At 42.9% G+C, this 24,031-nt stretch overlaps 2 protein-coding genes across 2 annotated transcripts in view; one reads left to right on the top strand and one right to left on the bottom strand.

The window, feature by feature from the left end:
* Window positions 1–6,418: 6,418 nt before the first annotated feature.
* On the bottom strand, window positions 6,419–13,120 carry GCM2 (glial cells missing transcription factor 2). Its single transcript, XM_046639272.1, has 5 exons — window positions 13,031–13,120; window positions 9,072–9,324; window positions 8,833–8,945; window positions 8,299–8,424; window positions 6,419–7,354 (listed from the first exon to the last, which is right to left on the bottom strand). The coding sequence occupies exons 1-5, from the start codon at window positions 13,118–13,120 to the stop codon at window positions 6,419–6,421; spliced, it is 1,518 nt and encodes a 505-aa protein (XP_046495228.1).
* A 3,313-nt stretch (window positions 13,121–16,433) lies between these two features.
* Window positions 16,434–24,031, top strand: part of SYCP2L (synaptonemal complex protein 2 like) — a 103,062-nt gene continuing 95,464 nt past the window's right edge. The window contains 6 exon segments of the mRNA XM_046641002.1: window positions 16,434–16,490; window positions 17,328–17,396; window positions 18,563–18,700; window positions 18,786–18,905; window positions 22,060–22,164; window positions 22,585–22,609. Of these exon segments, the coding sequence (XP_046496958.1) occupies window positions 16,434–16,490; window positions 17,328–17,396; window positions 18,563–18,700; window positions 18,786–18,905; window positions 22,060–22,164; window positions 22,585–22,609 (514 nt within the window).

Here is a 24,031-nt window from a genome sequence, read left to right as displayed (position 1 = left end):
TAGTCTCTGAAGTAAGCTTGGATTTTTCTTTTTAATCGTAAAACCAAAACATAAGGTTTCACATGCCCCTGTTAGAGACTTCTGTGATGACTGTCCTATTCTTGCAATAAGGATGATAACACCCAAAGCAGAAATGGATGTGCTTCTGTTCAGAAGCCCACAGGGTCACTTGAGCCTGCAGACAGAGACCAGAATAGATGACTCCTGTACATCCCTTTTTGGTGTGGCAGTTCTGGGTACACTTGAATTAAGGGGTTTTATTGCTACATCTCGGCAATAGCCAGAAAAGGTCTTTGAAAGCATAGTGCTCAGGGTGGTTAGGAGAAGGAATTCAGGTGGTTTGGGGAAAGCTGGATCAGCAATACGGTCTATTAAACAGGCCATCTCCAGGCAGAAGGCTGTTTCAATTGGGGTTTTTAAAACCTCGCCCTTGAGAAGCACCAGAAAAAAGAATGTTTATTTTCCACAGGCAGAGGCCTCCACAGGCAGCCAGGTGGCACTTATACTCAGTAGTGCCCTTCTGGCACATCAGCGGGGAGAGCCTCAGGTGGCTGGGGTCACCGAGGGGCTTCTTCAACCTCTTCTCCCCACGCCACAGCCCCAGAATGCCTCACGTTTAAAAAGATTCATCAGACAGACTATCAAACACAATGTTATGTGGGTAGCTCAGCTGTCTTAGAGAGGATCAGAAGACCCAGCTCTAATGGGCTGATCAATGGAAAATCCATTAATGTAGGATTACATTATGATGTAGGACATGAGGAACATTCTTTTGCTTTAACCAAGTAGCGTGGAAATATGAACAAACAGGGTGACTATCAGCCGAAGAGGCTAGTGGTACGAACTCCGGTTGTCTGTTCAGTGTGGTTTGTAAATAGAAATGTTGAAGAGTGATTTTAGGCTTTTTAAAATCTTTACTAAATTTTTGAAGTTTTAATTAACTTTTGTTTTATTAAGCATGATGTTTATGCTTTAAAGGATGATAAAAATATATTCTCTCCCATTAAGTAGACTATATCCAGTTAAAATAAATATCTCCTCGTAAAAGTCCAGCAACCAAATTGTTTTACCTAAAGACATTTTTAGACATTTATCTTAGTTTATCAAATGTCATTTACCATATTTTGAATAAGAATGAAATTAAATTCTAATATTCCCACCAAGCAGGAATACCAGATAAAATACAGAACACTCAGTTAAATTTGAATTTCATATAAATAATGAGTAATTTTTGTATGTCCATGCAGTATTTGGGATATACCGACACTGAAAATTTGCTTGTTGTTTATCTTATTTCAAATTTAATGGGCGTCCTGTTTATTTATTTGCTAACTGGCAACCCTATTGCCAAGACAAGTGTCACTGGAGGAAATCTGAAGCTCTTGATAGTGTTTTTAACCAAGCATATAGACTTTTATTTACAGTTTGAAATCAACTTTAGTTTAATCATAGAGTAATTATGCTGCTTCCAACCCCTCGTGTCCCACTGGCTCTTAGCCCATTCCAGTCTGCCTCAGAGAGCCCATCACACCATGGAAATGGCTTTTGTCATGGTCATCAACTTTTTCCATATTGCCGGATTCAACGGACACTTTCCTGCCCTCCTCTTAACTTCTCATCATCATTCGGTGACGTTGGCCTCCCTCCGCCTCTTGACAGAGTTTTGGCTTCTGTGACCCCTCCCCCCCATCCTGGTTTTCTACCTATCTGACAGCTAATTCTGAACTCCTCTGTCAGACCCTGCTCCTCTAATTCCATTTGGAAATTCCTTATGGCTCCATACCAGGTTCCTCTTTCTTCTCCCTCTACGCCAACACTGATCAATAGAAATTTCTGCGAGGATGGAAATGTTCTATATATGCACTAATCAAACACAGCAGTCATTAGTTACACGTAGCTAGTGAGGAAACGTGGCTAGTGTGACTGAGGAACTGAATATTTAATTATGTTTAATTAATTTATACTGCCACATATGGACAGTGGCTACCACTTTGGATAGCACAACTCCAGGCTACCTTACCAGGTGAGCTATTCTTGGCTTGCTTAGGATTTCTTGGTTTTTATCTATAGCTCAGATCTCTCCACAGAGTTCTAGGGTTATATCCGTCTGATAACTTAGATGACTCGCAAGCATTAATTGATCATAACTGTTCTTTTTGCTGCCACTATTTCAGAGAATGGCTCCACCAGCCACTCGATTTGTTGAAGCTAGAAACTGAGTTGTTCTGGATTTTTCCCTCTTCCTTACTATCCCACATCCAAAGGTAAGTTCTACTGACTCTACCTCCAAATTGCATTTTGAATCTGTCCACTTCCTTCTATCTCCCCTGCTACTGTTTAATTCAAACCATCATCATTTCTTACCTGGATGGCTTGCAGTAATCTCCGGATTACTTGAAGCAGCTTCAAGCCATTATCTACATTGTTTCAAAATGATCTTTTCAAAACATGAGTTGGACCATATCACTTTTCTGTTTACAATTCTTCAGTGATTTGAAACTGCTCCTGGAATAAAAATCTAATTCCCTGTCTTGGACTTCAAGACTCTAGACTCTGCTTTCCATTCCAACGCATTTACACCATGTTTCCTCTTGTGCTATGCACTAGCCCTTCTGGGACCGCATGCAGAGCCTTTGCACTTGCTGTTCCTCCATCTGCAATCTCTTCCCTGGCTGTTCACCTGGCTAACCTTTTCTCATCCTTCAGTTCTTAACTCTGTACTGCAGGGAGCTCTTCCATAACCACTTTATCTGAACAGGTTCACTTCTATTTCCTTATTCTCTATCTCAGCACCTGTTTTCTCCTTTACGGCTTTTCCCGTCTCTAATCACAGTGTCTGCTGACCTCTTTATTGTCTGTGTAGCCCACCAGCCTGTTAGCTCCACAAGGGCAGAGACTTCTATTTAACTCACCTCTGTATATCCAATACCAGCACATCATTAATTCATAGTGGAGCTCAGTAAATATTTGTTGAAAGAATGAAAGAGCTCATGATTTGACTTGTAGGCAGGGTATTGTATCTAATTTTGTTGCTTTCAAAACCCAATTTTTAATTTGTACTTTAAGTAGCAACAAGTAGATGACTTGGCTCCTGCCAACTCCTTCCCTTTTTCATTAAATGAACAGAACAACGGCATCCAGGAGAAGGTTAGAGATAATAGAGATTAATTACACTAAGAATACTGTCTCTCTTTCAAGCCTCCACGAGACCACATTGCTCTCAGCTTTCTGGGACTACTTATCCCAAAGATCGGAATCACCTGGGAAGCCTTAACATTTACTGATTGCTGGGTCTCACCCCTAGAGGCTCTGATATAATTGGTCGGAGGTGCATCCTTGATCCTAGGATTTCTAAAGCTCCCCAGGTGATTCTAATGTGTAGAGGGAGGTTGTGAACTGTAGAAGGATGGAGGCAGTGAGAGACCATTTTTCAAATTATTGTCAGTTGTGAATTCTATTTGCAACGGTTTTCTTAGGGCAATGTCTCGCAGATCATTAGTTAATAGTGTTCAATAAGAACCTTAAATTGTGAAAAGAAGCCCATTAGCCTTTCTGACAAATGTTCCATTGAAACTGTCAGAGGTGAGATTCTTCCAGGTAAGTCTATCAAGTGTCCTCCAAGGCCATCACTGTCCAGGAAGACGAAGGAAGGGTTAGAGGCCAGTAAGTTGGGTTTCTGTTTAGTGCCCCTCGGCACTGGGTAAGTCTAGCTGGGGACATATGTCTTGATCAAAGGTGTCAGCTATCAGCCTGGCCTCACCTCCTTTGCTTTCTCCTCTGCTCTCAGCATCTGATGTAGTCGTGGGTCCAGCTGCAGGCTTGGACTCGTTCCAGTTCACGAGCTGATCAGAACAAAGTATGTCAGAAGCTTTGGCAGCTCTCACACTTCCCACATTTGAAAGCTTTAAATTAGTAATAAATAGTTATTAATAACTAGTAGTCATAATTAATATTTCATACAATAAATATGAGTGCTAAGCCCTTGTAAGTTTCCCACTTTCACTCAGTTTCCACAAAACTCTTTTGCTCCCTAATAGATCAGTTTTTCAGAGGCCCTAGAGGTGATGCAGAGTCTAAGCCTCACTTGCCTTCCTCAGTTGGCCCAATTTGCAAGAACTGATCTGTTCTACACAGCCACCCCGCCCTACAACCTGGCTTCTTAGAGGAGGGGCTAGCTGGGAGCCCTGGCCAACACTTCACCCACCTCTCCTGGGATCAACTCCCACAGCCGGGCTCTTGAGTGCTGCCCTCTGTCTAGATTCCTCAATACTGTAGTTCGATCTGTGGATGCCCCAAGTCACGGCTGAGCCGGTTTTCCCCCTCATCTTCTGCTTTATGCAGTCTTGCTGTCATCACCATTTACCCTTTCCAGCTGAGCCACTTCGCATCAGCGCCCTGGCCCCTTGCTCTAGGGCAGTGTGTCTCATTATTCCGTGGTCCTCAACCATTTTGATGACTTTTGGCATTTCCTTGCAACATCTGTACTATTATTTGCTTAATAGTTTTCCTTAAATTGTCTTGCTTTAAAACAATAAAACAAAAACCTATTTTGCTTTGTCTAGGCAAAAACAATGTGAAATCACAGGTTTGATGTTATTTTTATCTTCCCCTCTTACACATTAAAATAAATCTGTGACTATGAACATAAAATGTTTTTATGGGAGTCTGTTCACTCCTATCTCTGCCCTTCCCACCTGTCCTGCAAGGATCCCTTGGATCCCATGGTGAGATATAAATACTTGCAAGTAATAAAACTCCTTGCTATTCCATGCTAAGTACAACACTTATTAAGTACAAAGGGAATTTCATTGATAAATGAATACAATCAAAGCCAATGTGACGTGGTGGTGAAGAGCACAGACCCTGGCGATGACCTGAACTCCAGTCCAGCTCTGTCCCCTCCCGTGGCCTTTCCTCTCTCTCAGTAGTTCAGAGCACTGCCACAAGGGTTGCATACATTAACAGGTGTTCCTGACCTAGAACAGCTTTTGGCCCAGGTAATTGCTATGTAATGTTGGATATTATTAGAAGCTGTGCGCTTTGGCAGTGGAAGTCTAAAAAACAAGTAGTCCGTAAGAGTACAAGGCATCCTTTCCCTTGAGAAAAAGCTGGCAAGGGAATCATAGGAATGTACTCATATTTATTTAATCTTGTGGCCAGTCCTGCATGTATTTATTACATCAGTGTATTAGGGCTCTATGAATCAGGTGAGTGATACAGAACACTGTGTGATTCAAAGTGGCCTCTGACTTACTGCAAATTGGGTATTCTATGCAAATTTGAGGATAATACTTCTCCCCTTTCATTCTCAAATTCGTGTAGTTTATTTTTATTTGAAAACTGAATATTTTCACTTAGTATCGGGAGCTGTGCAAAGTGTATGTGTCTGTGCGCATGCAATATTTTGAAGAGGCTTTCTCTTATTAGTATAGCAAATAGTCCTAAAATAAAATACAAAACTGTTAAATAAACTAACATGTTTTAATCTATTATCACAGCTGTTTCCCAGGTCATAATAAGAACAGCATTTTTTTCCTATTTCTGTTTTGAAATAACTCCAGCATCAGCTACATTACTGTAAAATGTCTTTATTGCATTCAATTGATCAACATTATCAATTACCTTTATGGGGAGTGACAAAGGAACAGTAAAGCTATATTTGAATAAAACATTTCAATTCTAATTTTGAAATTTAATCAGAAAAATATATTTTAGTACAATAATAATCCATTATATATATATCATCATCCTAAGGCTGTCTCTGTTAGGAAAACATTCACCAATGTTAAGAAAAGGTATTCAGCTGATACTGGAAAACAAAATTCTCTTAAAAACAATTGTACTTTATTATTGCAATATTGTAGATTTTTTAAAAAGCTGTAGATAATATGCTTTGGATATAAAATGATCAAAATTACTTCCTGAAGCTATTTTAACAAGTTGTAAATCCTAAATTAAAATCTTATGAAATGACTCAGGAGATAAGAATGTAAAGATTTCTTCCTGAAGCTATTTTGATAATTTCTAAGAGCCAAATAAAAATCTGTGAAACTCCCTAATATGGTCTAGTGGGAAAAGGTTAGAACGAGAACCAGGATTCTTGACTTCTTCTCGAGCTGACAAGCTAAATGGACTTAGCTCATGAGCCTTCATGGTCTCCAGTTTATTTATTTGTTCATTTGGGACAGTCACATTCCAGGCCTAATTCTATGTGCTGCAGTGGCCGTTAAAATGCTGTGCGAAATTTCCTTATACTATCGAAAAATTTCCAAGCCATAATTTCCTCATTTTTACTATTTGTTATATGAGTATTTCTGTGCATACGAGATAAATCTCCCAACTCATCAAGAGACAGCTGCCAATTCATGTTTCACTGCCTGCATGGACATCAATATTACGTTGCACCCAGGACTGTTGTTCAAAAGTCGTCATTGTCATAGCTAAAGAATGGACTACCTGCATCTGAATAACTGATTGCGGACCCCATTCCAGACGGACACGCTTCCCAAGTCTCTGCTCCGTCTGTCCTGGAGGGAGCTGACTCTTGAGGAAAAGCCAAAGTGGGTCTGATGGCCCTGCAATCTCCTGGAATTTTCAAAGGCACTGGCCCTGCTGGAGAGGTTGCCCTGGTGACTGCAGCTGGAAGGTCCAGGGCTTCTGGGTAGATGGACATTGGGGGGTTTTCAGAAGCATAGTTACAGCTCGAAAGGCTAACTTCCCGCACGCTGTCACAGTATTTCAGTGCAGGGGGCTGGTAGGCCTGGTAGGACACTTTGGTGGTGGTGGTGATCACGGTCTGCAGGGCTGGAGCACCTGGTGGGGGAGACGTGAGGTACCTGCAGGGGAGCTCCGGGTTATAATAAGGGCGAGCGGCCACGGCCGGGAACTGTCCATGGTCAGTCCTCTCTCCAAGGCCAGGTTTTCCAAGAGCTGGTTTCCAGCCATGTTGTTTACTGGTGAAATCAAAGCTCCTCTCGAAGTTGCTGTATGAGTTGACATTATAATGTAATGCATTCAGGTGAACCCAGTCTGTGTCAGTAGGGATACTGCTGGAATCTTTAGAAAGGGTGGCATATGGGCTCGAATTTGTGGAACCAGGGCCTGCCAATTCATAGCTGCAGGGTGGCCTAGGCAAATAGATTCTTGGCTTTGGATGTTTCTGTAAGGGTGGCATTATGTCTCCTTGAAAGGTGGTGAGGTCACAAGTGGCTTTGTAAGCATCAGAGTTTGGAAAGGAAAAGCCAGGCTGCCCTGGAGCAGGGAAACCAGTGTCAGTAATCATATCAAACTCTTCTGGATTTTCCAGGGGAGGTATGCTGTTGAAATGTCCACTGTTGTTTGGATTCTCTCCTGCCTAAAAAATGAGGCAAATTTTTATTTGTAAATAAAAATGAAAGTTGCATGGGCCCCCTCACCTGTAACAGTAGCCAACCAACCAAACAAAAACAAGCTCCCCATTGGTGGGTTCTGTGTTATGGGCACCATGCTGCTCAGGTACATGATTTGGGCATGTGGTATGCGCGTTGCATCGCTTGAACTTGCTTAGGCACAAATTCCATGCTGCCAAATGAGGAGGGCTCACACTGGCCAGGAAGGGTCTGTCTGAGTGGCAGATGGTCCTTTTCCCTCCAGTAGTATGTTCATAATAGCAGAGACTCAGGAGCCTGACACAGGCTTGGGTTCAAATCCTGACTATCCCTCATGAATTGAACAAGTTACTTAACCTCTCTGAGCCTCAGATTCCCATTTCAAAATGGGTCTCAATGGTAGTAACCTCCTCTTAAGGCTTTTGTGACCATTTCAAGTGTGAAACTCAGACCCCATGCGCCTGACATATAGAGAGTGCTCAAACAATGTGAATTTCTCTTATTCGCAGACTAACACTCTGCCTGCTTGGCATACTTTGGTTGGAAAGCCAAACTGGATCAAGTTGCCCAAAGAAATATTTTCTGTTCTGTGTAAATAGTGTAAAGGACCCTCTCCGGATGCACCCTTAACTCACCGTTGCTACACACGTGTTTCTTTCTTTATGACCATTGGATAATTGCCTTTGTATCAGGATGTCAGCCCACATCCTCTCTATATCATTGACTGTAGAGACAGTTTGCTTTTTTTTTAAGAAGAGATTAGAAAACTTATCCAAAATGTTGATTCAATGACATTTGTTAGAGATATATAATTTTCACATAAAATCAAGCATTTCTAATTAGTGGATGACATTCACATTTCACACAATTATCAGTGTATTTTGTGATGAAAATGAACACAGACCACAGTGTAATGTCAGCTCCCCATTACCTCCAGTTCTCGAATTCTCTTTTTCTGAGGTTGGTAAAAAGAGGCCATTTGTCTCTTGAGGGCACTTCTTCTAGCTTCCGTCTCTGATTTACTCTCTGGTCTTGGGTGATCGTGAACTCCCTTAGCCTGTATTAACAAGGAAATGAATCACATATGTGTTCCTCTGAAGGCAGCTGGCAATGTTGGGCAAAACTGATTATGCCTTTCCCAAGTCTTTTGGGAAAATGACACGGGAAAAAATTCTTGAAATAAAAATATATCATCAATAATAGACATCTTAAAAGATTACCTGACAGTCCTCTCACCATATGAAAACAACACTCACTGTAACTGGGTTCCCTCTCCCGCCCTTAAAGCACATGGTAGGTAAGCTAATTCCTAGGAGCCTGGGAAGGCCCTGGGAGCCCCCGCACCTATTTCTGGCCAACAGCGCTATATTTGGTTTGGTCCAGAGTTCCTAAGGCACGTGGCAGGTGGTTTGGTCCCTACGAGGGATGAAAATATCATTACAAACTGTGGTGTCCTCCCACCTACCTGGAAAAATATGGCGTTGCCCTCAAGCCGCCAGAAGTTGGTCACAGGGTACCCGCTGTGCCCTCGACAGGGAATCAGTTCCAAAGCAGAATGACAGTTGGGGCATGCTTTCTCTGCAAAGCCAGAGGGGAGAAATATCAATAACAACCCCGACCCCAGAAAGGGGAAATTCACTGGGAATAGGGAACTCATGGCTGCAAGGCCACCCACCAGGGGCCCACACCCACGCGCGCGCTCACTCTGCTGCTTCAGCCGCGCCTTGTCGCAGATGGCCGGCCGCAGCTGCAGGCGCGAGCCGTCGGGCATCATGCAGGCCCGCGCACACACCACCACGCCCAGGCACGACTTCTTGAGGATGTGGCCGTTGTGGTTGTTGGTGTTGCGCATGGCCCATCCGCTCAGGTGGCGCTGCGCCTTCTTCTCGTCGCTGCGATAGATGAAGCGCACGTAGCCATCCGGCCACTCGCAGAAGTGGTCAAAGTGGGCTGGCTCCTGGAAAGTGCACAAAAGGATGGTTGGTCAAGGTTATCAAGCACAAATCCAACACAGCACGCTTTTAATTTTCCCCAAACACGTTAGAACAAAAATCGGTTCTTTTTAGATGCAGAAATGTTGTAAAACTCAGAACCTACGTTGTCACAAAGTGACCCTCATCCTGTCACTGTACAGCCTTTCTGATAACTGGCTAATAATTGATGTATTTATGCTGCTTATCTTCTAAATGCTGTCTACGTATCAATTCACCTATACTTCATAACTCACACAGACAATAAGTACTATCCTCATCCCATTTTACCAAATAGAAAATGGAGGCCAGAGAGGTTTATGGAATTGCCCAAGGTCACACAGCTGGTAAGACCTGGCTATAGGATTTGAGCCCTAGCAGTTTGACTCCAGGCCTGTTCTCCTTACCACCATGTTTAAACGTTGAAAACATTTTCAAATTAAGTAGCCAAGTGCCAGGGCAAAAAGTGATGGGAAACCTCTATCCCCAAGATGCGACTGAGGCTGGAAAGATCTTTTCATCAGTTCAGTGCTTTTTCTTCAAATGCTCTTGGCTCTATCCCAAACCTGTTGGTCACATCAGCAGTGATACCCAGAGCAATATCAGAGGCAAGAACAGCTTCCCTCACTCCTCCCATCTTAGCTTTCCAAGTTTACAAGGGCATCGCAATGCAGGGCCTGCCCATCAAGGTCAACGGAGCATTGAGTGCAGACTGCTGGGCACCAGACCTCACCTCAGAGCAATGTGGATTGTCATTCTCCCCAGCAAAGAGCCACGTGGCTGAAAGGACGACTTCCATCTAAAATAGTGAGCACTGCTTTACTACTCACATCTGGAGGTCTGTGTCCACATTATGCGCTATTTATACTGCAATGTCTTTCTTGTACGTAAATTTAATATAAAATTACCCTCTAGCGAGCGCGTACTCTTTAGCTGGTACTCTCTAGGGCAGGCCTTGAGCAACTAGGAACTGTGGGCCAGATCCAGCCTGCCACTTGTTTTAGTACAGCCCCTAAGCTAAGAAGGATTTTTCGTATTTTTTAATGGTTGGGGAAAAAAATCAAAAGAATTATATTTTGTGACACCTGAAAATTATATAAAATTCAAATTTCAGTATCCATATATTAAGTTGTATTGGGGCATGGCCATGTGCTTTTGTCTATGTATTGTCCAGGGCTGTTTTCACACTACAATACAGAATTGAGTACTGGGGGCAGAGACAGTGGGGCCCACAAAGCCACATTATGCAGTGTCTGTCATCCTCACAACATCCTTGCATGATGGGCATCCTTACTCTTATTTACTAGACAAGGAAGTGGAAGTTAGATAACCTTCTACAGTGACTATGATATAGACAGAGGCTCTGGGGTGGCAGGCCCCAATGGCTTTATGGGAAGAGAGGCTCAGAAGAGTATTTTCACAATAATAAGCCATTTGCACTTTCTCCCCCTCCCACCACCCTAGGAAAATTCAATATAAAAATATTCTCAGTTGGACAATTCAGACCTGTGTACATCATTAGTACTGTACATTCTAACAGTAATAGGTAAATGGGCAATTTTGTTTCCAAAACCATAGGAATATTGTTAAAATCATTATTACTACTAATAGGCATTACTCATCTTTTCTTGAAATATTACAATGGACAAACTAATACATTGACAAGGTAAGTCACAAATGAAATATACAATAATGTACTATCAACTCTAAGTTTACACCAAATGCAAATATCTTTGTTTTTAAAGTGAACAGTTCAATTTAAGAACTTTAGTAACAAATAGAGAGTTTTCCAGAAGACAGTATTCCTTTCATGCTCCCCTGTAAGGGTACAGACTAGGCCCCCATGTCACATATCAACTACTAAAGGAGTGACACTAAAAATGAAGCCACAGAGATGGTATTTTTAAATCAAATCAAGCATGGAGGACTCCAGGAGCAGGCTTCACTTGCTCTCATGTGTTGGCACATGCGAGCACAGACACACACACACTCAAATGAGCATGCCCACACTGAACACGACAGTAGAACTGGCTGAGAGTTTAAGATTGTTATCTAGTTCCCCCACTCGATGACAGGTGGGCGGCCTGAGACGAAGGCACGTCCAGGAACTATCTCAAGGTCAAACAGCCAGCTCAGCTTCTCTCCGACAGTCAAGCCAGAGAGGACGAGGAGCCCATGTTCCCCCGGCTTCTCCTTCTGTATCCCAGTGCCCCTGCCTCTTGAGATGTCACATGCTCCCAGCTTCAGAACCAGTCTCCCAAAGGAAAAATAATTCACGTTTGCTTAGGAAGTCTAGAAAATGCTTGAGAGGAGCCATCTTTCCATTATTTAGATGTGTCTCTTTTCTAAAATGCAAGATTTAGGTTTTTTCCTGCGACAATTTATGCGGACAGAATTCAGTGAGCAGTTGTCCTTGCTGTACTGTGGTCCACTTTCACAAAAATGATACAGTGTGACTCTAAAGTAGGCAGACCTTAAACAAAAGAAACTTACTACAAAAACATCCATTTAAAAAATGGTCTCCTCGAGCGGCCACACAACCTTGCTAGTGAACTGCTGCTATCTGTCTGGCATCTATATGGCACATGGTAGATGCTGAATAAATGCCAGGTCTCATCCCCCCGCCACAATGATACCAGAAGCCCACCTTTGCAAAGGTTGGGAGGCCACTCCCACTCTGCCACCACCTATACCCAGGACTTTAACGACATGCCTCAGTTTTTGGCCCCAAACCAGTATGACCAAACATAATGGCCCAATTCATTCCCTGGACTTGGCACCAAACCGCTTTGTTCCATTAGAACAAAACCAAACAGGGGCTGGCCTGGTGCCTTAGTGGTTAAGTTCCTGTGCTCTGTTTCAGCCGCCTGGGGTTTGTGGTTTGATCCTAGGCACGGACCTACACACCATTCATCAAGCCACACTGTGGTGGCATCCCACACATAAAATAGAGGAAGATTGGCACAGATGTTAGCTCAGCGACAATCTTCCTCAGCAAAAAGAGGAAGATTGGCAACAGATGTTAGCTCAGGGCCAATCTTCCTCACCAAAAAAACCAAAACACAAATTCATCCTCAAAGCACGTCAATTTCCTTGTCACTAGAGAAGTAAGTTCAGAAGTTACATCCAAAATCCAGATTCCAGAGCCTCTCTGGGCGCGTAAGTTCTGGTTAGCAGGACTATGGAGCTTCCCAGGAGCCGACTTCATCTGGGCAGCTGCGGGCGTTTGAATAAACTGCCCAAGTTGTGCTATTTGTTTAAGATTCAGGTGACCGCGATTTACAGTCCTATCTCACAGCTTCGCTGCGTGAGAAGCAGAGGTATCTACATTCAGAAATTCTCCCTCTACCTTTCTCACAGGTTTCAACGAATGGAGAAGGAGAGAATCACCGGATTTCGACCTTGGTTAAAGGAGAGTGAGGGACGAGGCGTCCTGCTCCCGCCTGACGACTGGGAACCCGGAGCCTGATTGACAGTTCCTGCAGCTGTTGGCTGTTTTCAGACCAGCGCAAGGAAAGAGCTGGGAGAAGACAAATCTCTAAGCCAACCCTGCCATTTGTAGAGTCCCTTTACATTTGAGGGCTCTCAGAGATAGGGGGGAGGAGGTCTGTCCACAGTCTCTGCAAGGGCTTGAATGCCATCCCGCTTCTTTGGGTGGACAGCGCCACGCGCGCGCACACCGGTTTCACGCACCTGAGGCATCTGCGGGTCGTTGATGTCCCAACTGAGCTTCATCCCGTAGGAGCACACACAGTCCGCCCTGCGCCCCGCTTCCGCCGGCATCTGCGCCACCTCGCTCGGGCTCTCCGCCAAGAATCCTGAAAGACAGAAGAAAAAAAACAAACCTAGAGGTGCGCAAGGTGATTTTCCCCCCTCTTTATAAAGAAAGTGGAGAGAGAGCGAGAGAGACAGAAGGAGAACTTATTTAGAAATCCATAAGCGGCGGGCAAGGGTGAGGACCCCGGCGGAGCCCCGTTTCCCGGGAGCGGTGCTGACAGGTCACCTCGCAGCGCAGCGCCCGCACTTTTATAAAGACACACGTACCCGCCCCGCCTTCCCTCGCTCCTGCGCCGGCTCCCACGCTCCTGCCATCAGCTAGGCCGGTCACCGCCTCTCCGAAAGAACTAGGAACGGAGGGGAAGCTTGATCTGAGGTGACGGGAAACTGAAGACAAGATGTGAAGGGGGCGAAGGTGGGGTTGGGGAAGTTGGAATGTCTCATTCTAGTTGAAAAAAATTGTTATTCTTTTTACGGCGCCATGCAGTTTCGGATTAGGAGGCTTTTGAGACGGGGGCCTTCCTGCAGAGCGCCCTGAGAGCTAACACTCAATTCCCGCACAGAGCGGGACCTTCCCTAGGACCCTGGGTCGCCGCGGGCGCCACTCTGAGTACCTGCGCCCACGCCACCTGGCTCGGGGCCAGCCCGCTCGGGGCCTCTACTCCCGGGCTCCTGCTGTAGCTGTCGTGCGTGTCCGGGAGTCTGTGCTCGTTCTTTTTGTTTTTTTTGTGGGGTAGGGGGCGGGAGTGAGGTCCAAGGAGATGCCAAAGGCGCACGCATGCTCCCGGGGGCTGCGGAGAGAGCTGCCCAGTGGGAAGAGAGTCTGGGAAAGTGAACTCGGAGAAATGGGGGAGATGAGCAAGGGGGAGGGGAAGGGGGAGGCAGGAAATGAGATTTGCGGCTCAGGGTTTCCGATTAAAGTCCCTTTCACATGGTTGCCACCAAGGTCTGGGAGGAAATGGAGAGACGCGTCCACCCTTCCCCTACCGGTTTCATCCCCAGACTCTCAGAGGATTCACCCACTGCCCGAGGGCCTGGCAACTCCTGTCATTCAGTTGCTTTTGATTTCCAAACGTTAAAATTATGACGCTCTATTTTCGTTTTTACAAATCGATATTTCGTTAATTGCGATAGTTTAAGATAATGTATATTTTGAAATGTTTTAATATAACTTCAAAAATAATTTAAAATCACCTCAGAATGCATAGAAATTAATTTCTGGTCTTATTGTAAACCTTGTTAGAATATATCTTGTCTCCGTAATTTTGGGATGTTCCTAGACATTGCTTACCATTCAACAATATACATAAGTACGGTTTTTTAATGTTAAAGCCAAATTAATCATATACGTTTTTCTAAATGGATTCTGGTGTCTGAAGAAATATGTAGAATCTCCACCGTATTTAGTTTGAGAAGAATTAGGATATGTATCCCAAGTCCTCCTGAAGTTACGTCTGGGTAAGACACGTGAGTGAAAGAAGCTAATTAAAGTGAAAACGCAACAAAATAAAAATAAATCAGTGGGTTTGTTGTTTATTATAGCTTTAACTTCTGAAAATTTGAATGCATTAACAACCATCTAGTTTGGAAAGACATATTTTCCCCCAAATGTCTGAAAATAATTGATTATAAAGTTATCTAATAGTAAGAAAACTTTAATTTTATTATATTTTATCATACTATTTATTTTATATTCTTATATTCTAAAATAAAATGTATTTAAACTGTATTTTGATTATTGTCATTATCCTTCGATTGACCCCTGCACTAATGTTTGCGCTGATTCACAACACTCAATATTCACAGCTGGCTCTTCTTGACTACTATTCTTATGTAAAAGCCCCTTAATTCAAAAGCAACGGAAGAAGGCTTTGAATTGACTAGGTTTAGATTAGATACATTTATGTAGGTATATTTGCATCATATTTGCCAGGAAATGGTTACGAGGAACTTTGAAATAAGGATCATTTTGGAGGTACTGGCGCACAGTCCTGCGCGGACCAGCAGAGATTCTGGGTAGATTATATTTTGCTTCGATGCAAACAAATAACTTCTGTAAACGACATGACACGAAACGTCCGTCACATCTAATTATAATATAAGTTGATTTTTACACAAGTTATGTTTGGATTTGAGGGGTCGTTTTGTTTGTTGGTTGGTTATGAAAACTCCAGTCAAAATTATTTTTGCCACAGTGTTCACACAATAGTGACAACGTATCGGGCGGCCCGAGACTGTCCATTAGTACACGTTCTTGTCCGGTTAAAGGAAGTGGGCAGAAAACAAGCAAACTGGATGATATTTCTTTGCTTTTTGTTTTGTTTTGTTTTGTTTTGACGAAGTATATCAAGGTATAAAAAAAAAAACTTTCTTTGGTGATATCAGGAATAAAAGTCACAATTTCAGGTACCAATCTGGTTCCTACGGGGAAAGTTCAGATTGTTTAGACCAATATCGATGGATCCAAAACAGCTGGACAAGCTGTTAAAGGTGGAGAGAAAACTGCCAACTTCCGCAAAGGGGACGCCTGTCAGTTTCCAATTTCGCATCTAAAGAAGGTTTAAACGAAGTTGCTCACACCCTTCTGGTAAACGCTTTCTCTTAAGGTGTGTGGGCGTGCGCCCAGGTTTCCAGACCACGATTGCTAGTTACTTGCAAGTGAACCTTGCGTCTCACACACAGTATTCTAGTCGATTTTAGGGGCGGGTTCATCAATTAGAATTCCCGGCGAAGATCGGAATCCCGGAGCCGCGGGCTGCCCGGGCCCTCGCCGCGGTGCATCCCAGCCCGCCCGGGCCTCGGCGGCCTAACTGCAGGAGGCTGAGCGCGGCGCAGTGCGTGGGGCGCCCTGGGCGCGGGTGCGCGGCATCCGGCCGGGAGCCTCGGCATGCAGGCGGTGAGTGACCCCCGGAGGGTGGGCAGGGTGGCCTCCCTGCCACCGTTCTAGTGGGGCGCGGTCCGTGGGCGCTCATTCTCGCGTGTACCACTAGAGGCTGGACGCGGCTACAGTCCCCCCGGCAGCCGAGGGAACAGCCCTTCGGAGGCCCTTATGGGTGCTTCAACCTCCTTAGGTTTGCTTGGAGTTTATTGGCAGCTTTCAGCGACGTAACAAGGCAGGATAGAAACCTCTGGTCCTTGCTAATAAAGCTCTCAGGAAGGGAACACTGGAGCGTTAATGCTAGAAGGCAACGAGAAAGTTCTTTTCAAGTTGCGCGGACTGTTTCCCCCCTTGCTTCTACAAAGTGCGATGACGTTAACCCACCTGGGCCCAGATCTACAGTCCTGAGCGCTGGGACGTCTGCTGGCCGCGCGGCGAGGGATGAACCCTAAGACGCCCGCGGCCCCGGGGTCGGGGAGTATCGGACTGGCACCGCCAGTGCTGCTGCTTTTCAGCATTCGTTTAAATGAATACGCTTCTGGTGAAAAAAAATAAGTCTGAATTTGGGTCTTTGAATTCACCATATTTTTTCGTATCTATAAATAATGATAATACTGTAAAATATGCTGACAGTCAAGGATTTTGGTCAAGTACTTGTAGACGTGGAACTGTTAGTCCAAGCTAGATTTTTTTTTTTAAAACGCTTTAGAAGAAATTTTTTAAGAATATTTTTTGTGTATTATACTTTTCAATTAAATTGTTGGGGTGAAGTGAGCAGATGAGAGGCTGTTAACATAGCATAATGTGTTGTGAAAACCAGAATGGTATACTTAGGGGTCACTTTTGAAGAAAATGTGTAACAATCCACTAATTTTTTTGCAAATTCTCTTCTGGTGGTTGTTGATCCTTGAAGTTTCAGTGTCAGTCCTGGCGTCACATTTAAAATTCGTATACGTCAGAAATATAAAGCTTAAAATCACGACTGGGCTTGAAGGACATTTTTTAAAACTTTATTTTACAAGCTCATTCTGAAAAAGGTTCATTAGTTAAAAGCTTCCTTTCCATTTTATAGTCGTCACTATGCAGCTTAAAATTGTCTATTTTGTGTTTGTTACAATGGTCTTTGCTGCTTCTGATAATTTGTCACAGCGCTAAAGAAGGTTGGATAAAATTTTGGTTTTTTTCAAAGTAGTACCTTCTTAGACCTATAATCCATGCCATGAGCAAACAAAAACTATTTGTTCAGGAAAACAATATGAACCTTTATTTCTAAAACTTGAAATAGATTTCTTTGAAATAAAAATTTTTTAAAAAACATCTTTTCACTGTGCACAGGAAAAGGAAGGTCCTTTGAAGTCGGCTAAGGAAGACGATGGGAGTGGAATGGCCGTGGATGCTTTCTACGTAAAGACGGAGTTTATTCTGTGTGTGTGTGTGTGTGTGTGTGTGTGTACTGTTTCAAGTTGTGAGTTCCCCGGGTGATCAGGACAATTGTTCCTCCACTGCAGACCAAGGCAGAGGGTTTGGATTTATTCTGAGTCTAGAGAAGCCAGGCAGCAGCGTGAGGTTCTGAGTCAAGAGCATCTGAGTGTGACTCAGATTGTGAGTGATCTTACGCCAGTTCTTACCCTTTCCCAGCCACCTTGCCGGTATCATCTCCAGATAAAGACGCTAACCTCTCAGGGTGGTGGCCAGGGTTAAAGGAGAAGGTCTGCAGAACACTTACCACACTTGGCACAAATAGGCTCACTGTGTGGTGACTCGATGAGGAAAATGCTCTGTTTAAATGGAGTAATTTCAAATGCTGTCTCCCCACTTAAGTCAGTACTAAGTGGAACTTTGGGCTGTATACAGGCAAATGCCTCTATTAAAATAATATTGTATATTGTAATTTAGCCTGTAGGATTGGACTGGATATTTTTAAACCAAAAAATCGTATCTTTTATCATATAGATATTTAGGGAAATGTCTGTTATTCAAGTGTACATACTTAGAAGTATGTCTTGCCTAATGTTCAGGCAGAAAAGATCAATTTCAGTCATTAAATTGCATGAGAATGCAAACTCATGGCAATTTGCGTATTAACTTCTATCCGTAATTATTAGTGGTGAATGCATTTTCTTCCATCTATGATGATCATGTATGTCACTTAATGAGTGATAATAGGCTTAGAATTTTCTAGTGTATTAGAAATTCTAACATTACTGAGGATAGTCTCTTTACCCACAGATATCTGTAATTCCAGTGTAGTTTTCCTGAAGTCAGAGGTTCTTGAACTTTAGCATCAGAATCACCTGAAGGGCCCCACCCACCAGAGTTTGAGTCCTAACAAGCCCCCAGGTGATGCCTATGCTGCTCGTGGTCCAGGAACCACGTTTTGCGAACTACTCTCTTAAGCCAACCAGCTCAATTGGCTCCGTGATTATTTACTTCAAGATATAACTCTCTATTCTGTATTTACCATCTATTATTTCCACACCAAATTATTATTGATAATGATAGTTAGAAATGTTGTTATGAAATAAATGCCCTTGGGGAAAAAAGTAATTTGCGAACTATCAACTTTCCAGCTTCAATCACTTATTACTGAGGCTTTCCATGATAAAGGATTTCAAAAAATAGAAGAGTATTTTCAACAGAGAGAGAGCCACATTCCTCAAAAATATAATCATCTTCTATTATACCGTCTTGACAGATCAATAAGCAAGGCAAGTAAATGGTTTGGTTTTGTGACCAGGATAGCAATGTGTAATTATTTGTAAGCCTTTTAACTTAGTATGGTCTAATACCTAGGAACTGGATAAAAATGAGTTTCGGAATGTTTCACTGTTGCTGAAATGTATTCAGCGCTTCCTCATAGATGGCCTCAGAGAAGATGAGCCTCTGCTAGTCCAACAGAGACTGATCCCAAAGATAAGTGTCAGGTTTTGATTTTGTGTCGCTTTGAGTAACTTAAGGAACTAGAGTGAATTCAGTTGGCTAATTAAATCTGACATTCTGTTCCTTTGAAGTCAAATTTGAAAAGAAATTGGCTCCAATGCTTGTTGCCTATGTCCAATCAAAAATTAAGTTCCACGTGTTTCCTGATGTCCGTGCTGGGCAGGGCACTCTGGGAGTGTACAGGAGTGAGTGAGATCCAGCCCGCTTCTCCACGTGACGAGCCAATGCAGTAACAATGTGTTTTTATTATTTTAGTGAATTTGACTTGGGAATATAGGATGAGAGGGGAGTAGACTATTCCACACTCCCCTCCCCCAACAACGGCTCTATAACTATTTTAATAGACTTTATTAACAAGTTTGGATCTAGATAAATTATCAAATACTTCCCCTTGCTACAGCTCACTTTTCCAACTTTCTAAATCCCAGTCAAATCTGAAAAAACAAACAGGAAAAACATTTTTTGCTTATTCTAAGTCATACCCCAGGTATGAAGTTCTCTTCTGCTTTTTAATTAACCAGAAGGTAACATCATGAGTGCCTTTATAATGGCATCTGGAAGCAAAGCAGAGTTTGCAAAATCTCTTGCCTCCATTCTCCTCTTTTCATGATGAGATTTTTGCAGCCCTGAGACGATTTACTTATTGGTGAGCAGATCGGGGGAGGTAGAGGGGCAGAAGGGTGATCTGGCTGGTAATAAAATCTTTGATTTACCCCCCAGTACCTGAAGTTTATTAAGACCAGGTTGGGTCAAGGAGATGCCTCTCTGCCTACCACAGCATGGTGTGCCAAGCTGTGCTGTGTCTGCACCTGGGATCTGAACCAGCGAACCCGGGGCCGCCGAAGCGGAATGTGCGCACTTAACTGCTGCGCTACCGGGCCGGCCCCTATTTTATCTTTGTAACAGGCAAAGGCTATTTATTCAGCACTTGCTATAGCAAAGGAGCCAGCTACCATCACTTGAGTTTTGGCAGAGACTCAAAGGCAGGCAGAGGAGTGGAAACGGGGAAGGCTTTGGGCAGGGAGGCTGCTGGCCTGGGGGCAGCTGTAGGTGGGCTAGCTAGAAGTGGGGCATCTTATCTAATTGGCTAGGGGTGCATATTTGGCTTTCTCTAGTTGGTCCTAAGTTGGAAACAGGGACAAAAATTAGGGAAGCTGTCAGTTATTTATGAAGTCCCTCTCAGGGACTTTAAAAGTGTTTGCATGGGAGGTCTAAGGACTGTCCTTATGCAAACTGTATATATTTCATTTTGCATTTAGCCTCACCTAACTCCCTGATATACTTAGTCATGCAGAGAACAGGAAGGAGGGACCAGGAGATAAAACTGCAAAAGAAATGGGGCAGGATGTCCCAGGGGCACCTTAAGCTTATTTTTGAGGGGGATGAATTGGGGTCTCCCCCAAGCTGAATTTCCTCTTTAGATTTAAGAATACCCTCTCAAGGTTTAAAGTGTCAAATCAAATTTCCATATTCCATTGGAATTCTAGTTGATGACAAAACGCTTATAACTATCATTTAGACACATTCTAAAGCGTGTAGTATTATTTCATGTAGGTTTTGGCCAAGGAGAACAGATAGATATTATCAAAGTGAATGGGATACTAGACTCTATGCTTTTAAAGCCAATTGTGTTTGCAGACTCAACACAGTGTGCTGGGAAGTCAGTTCAATAAAATAACGTTTTCCTATAGGAAGGAATATATTTAGTCCTGTAGGATTAAGCAGCTTGTCCTATACCATATGCTTAATGAATAGTAGCTATTGCATCTATAAATATTTCATCTGGCTTCTGGTAATGACACAGCTGTGAGGGCAGCTGGTGCCTCTGTTAGACCATGTATGATCCTGGCACATAAATGGGTTCAGAGAGTGACTTCCTACTCCACATCTTGATCACATAATGTGGCATTTCCCCCACTTGTCTATATTTACACTCAACCAATATATTTTGGTGGGCTGGGAGGGGGATAGGATTTGGGAGGATGAATGGAATAGAGACAAAAATGCATCTAAAAGCATAGAATTGAGCATGAACGTAGGCAGGGAGGAAATACTTCCTTCTCAGTGAGTTCCGTTGTATAGAGGGACGTTTCTTCCCTCGGGCTGTTGGAGAAAAGTTTGCTTCAGGAGGCGCATGATTCAGTCTAATGCAAATATTTGTCTGATTTGAGATAAAAGAAATGTTATTGTAACATAGCTCTCAAGCCTTGTCGTACATTAGAATCAGCTTTAACAAGCCCTACCAGGGTTCCCATCAGAGATTCTGATTTCCTGGCTCTGCGATGAGTCCCAGGCATCGGGGCGGTTCAGAACTCCCCAGGTTTTCCCAATGTGCAGCCAAGGGCGAGATCTCATTGGTTTGTCCATGGTCTTGAGCTGGTGCCTTGGGTTCTTAGCTCTAAAGTGGACAGTTTCCAAGGCCTCACTTCTGTCCGAGTTGTTCATCACACATTCATCTTACTAATTTTGTGTTCAACTGATGATTTCTAACTATGCATGAAGGATTTTTTCTTTTTGTAAGAGTAACCAGTGTCAGCAAAAGTGGTCCAAAGGTGGCCTTCACTTTATTGAATAAATACATTCTACGAGGGTTTATAAAAGTTTATTCTAAATCATAACAACTCTAGCAACTTAATGTGAACTTGGATATATGTTCCTATGCAAAAAAAGTCTCCAGTTAGCTAGAAACTTTTGGCAAAAGAAAGGTAGCCAGGCCTGAGGCGTATTTACGGTACTGCGCAGACTTGTGGAGCACTTTCCAAACTCTGCATCTCCTTTGATAGCCTGTTTTCTACAGCTTCCCGCAAGAGGAGACCTCCTGTGTTGGGGAGGCTCATTTATCTTTTAAGCCTCACTCACTAACCGCCTTATATGGCTTTCTGGCATTGATCCTGGCCAACTCTCCAATTCTTGCTGGTATCTGAGAACTTACTTATTGCAGCTCTGTAGCAGTGTCATTCCATCCTGGGGTGTTCTAGATGGCCGGGCTTAATTGAAATGTTATGGAACAAAAAAGGTCTTTAAAATTATTCTGCTCTAGTGAAAGAATTAGCCTGACAAATTTTATCAGATAGGCTGTAGTTACTCAGTCATACTGGTATCCATTAGCGTTTCTTCTCTTGTGTACATGGTTTCCTGGTTTGAAAGAACGACAGGATTTCTGACCATGGCAGATCTCGCCTCCGACACATCCCTGGTTAATGTTACAGAAGACTTCTTTGACACGGCGTTGGTAAGGATGGGGGTGGATGCTCCACGGAGCGGATACCATTGGTAATTTGCAGGAATCTTTGAGTTATTTATAAAACTTGTGTTTTTCTCAGATGTGGGTTTTACTAAAAGACTCTCATATTTTATTAGTAGTATATTATGTGAAATAGAAGCAAACGTTAATATACGTAACCAATGTTATAGAAAAATGAAGTGATTTATTTTCATACATACAAATATATCATTCACGTGATTGAGGGTGATATGCTGATTTTAATAAAGTGATTGCAGGTCAAATAGGATTTCTCTAAAAATGTTTTTCTACTGTATTTAAAGTCAAAGCCTGCCTGTTAGAGAACTATCATCATTAATGCACTGATGTTATAGTTTATAGTGTTTTTTAAAGATAATACAAGCTTTCCTTTTTCTTTCTGTTTATTAGATTATTTCCACGAGGAGTAGTAAAGGTAAGTGTATTATTTACTACTAATTGCCTATTTACATTTCATTAATAGGTATGGAGAAAAGAATATTTATCTAAATGATATATAGAAGTGAAGTGGGTTTAAATATTACATTTGGATTTATCGACCATCTTATGATAGTCACATTGTGATGCTGAGATGAACTTTGTTGTAAAGTGTGTCCCAGTGTGCCTGAGGGGCATTTTTGTTTAGCTGGTACTGTCACCATTTGGCTACTTGGCTCCATCCAGAAATGGAGCCACTTTTGTCATTCCAAACCAGCAAAAGTTTAGCTACTACTGATTTAACTTGGAGCTGATTCAGATGCCTATCTCTGTTTTTTAAGTGTAAAGGGTAAAATTTTAGAAAATTAGGAGGTTAGAGCGATGATTTTGTTCAGTTTAGCTCAAGTTAAAGGTAATTCAACATTTTGAATTATGAAACCATAAGTTCAAAGATGCACTTATAATATTTGAACATTTCCGTAATTGGGGCCATCTTAAAATGAGTATGTCCTGTATTGTCCATCTTTTAATTTTTCTTTTGAAAAGCTGTTATTAAAGTAACACTACATTCTACAATGGATGGTATCTTGTAACTGAGGAAATTTAGTACTAGAAGCTTAAGAATGCCTGGTGCTTAGCTGATTTGTGAAAAAGGTCCCCATAATCTAAGCCAGCAGATCCAAATACTTTCAAGTCAATTTTTTATGAACTTCCTAAGTGATGGCTACTGTATCTAAAATCGGTTAGTAGTAAAAATTACTTTGAATTTTGTAACATTTAAAAATAAGCTTGTCTTTTATTAGTTACAACTGTATATATACACTGCATATTTGAAAAAAATTACATATGGGAGAGATCTAATCAGTCCACAGTTGTTGTTTGGTCCACGTACAGATCCGCATAATCCTTGTAATAACTCCATTGCTCGGAATGGAGGAAACGCTGCTCCAGATGACTCTATTGGCTCGGGCTGCCATCACAAAATACCATGGGCTGGGGGGCTTAAACAACAGAAATTTACTTCCTCACAGTCCCGGAGGCTGGAAGTCTGAGACCAGGGTGCCAGCACGTGGGGTTCTGGTGAGAGCTCTCTGACTTGCAGATGGCTCCCTTCTCCCGGTGTCCTCACATGACGGAGAGGGAGCCAGCTCTCTAGGGTCTTGTCCTATAAAGGCACTAATCTCATCATGAAGACCCCTCCCTCATGACTTCATCTAACCCTGCTTACCTCCCCAAAGGAGCCCATTTCAAGTACCATCACAGGGAGGTTAGGGCGTCAACATATTTATCTGGGGGGCGGGGGGCAGAATTTAGCTCATAGCAATGACGACTTATGTTTGGAGTGCACTCTGACCACCTCGGGGGGACTGGCCTCTTTGCAAGTGTCAAGTTTTCACATGTGTCCTCTGACAGTCGTTTT

Source organism: Equus quagga, chromosome 15 (assembly GCF_021613505.1).
Source record: "Equus quagga isolate Etosha38 chromosome 15, UCLA_HA_Equagga_1.0, whole genome shotgun sequence".
NCBI classification, from domain to species: Eukaryota; Metazoa; Chordata; class Mammalia; order Perissodactyla; family Equidae; genus Equus; species Equus quagga.
The sequence above is the reverse complement of the archived record's forward strand: the minus strand, read 5'-3'. Positions and strand labels throughout refer to the sequence as shown.

Bases quoted from the DNA above. Each gene is read 5' to 3' on its own strand.
- GCM2 (XM_046639272.1), bottom strand. From the start codon at position 13,120: ATGCCGGCGGAAGCGGGGCGCAGGGCGGACTGTGTGTGCTCCTACGGG. The intron at 9,325-13,030 runs GTGCGTGAAACC...TGCACTTTCCAG, and splicing joins ACGACCCGCAGATGCCTCAG to GAGCCAGCCCACTTTGACCA. The intron at 7,355-8,298 runs GTAATGGGGAGC...CTCATTTTTTAG, and splicing joins AGAGAATTCGAGAACTGGAG to GCAGGAGAGAATCCAAACAA.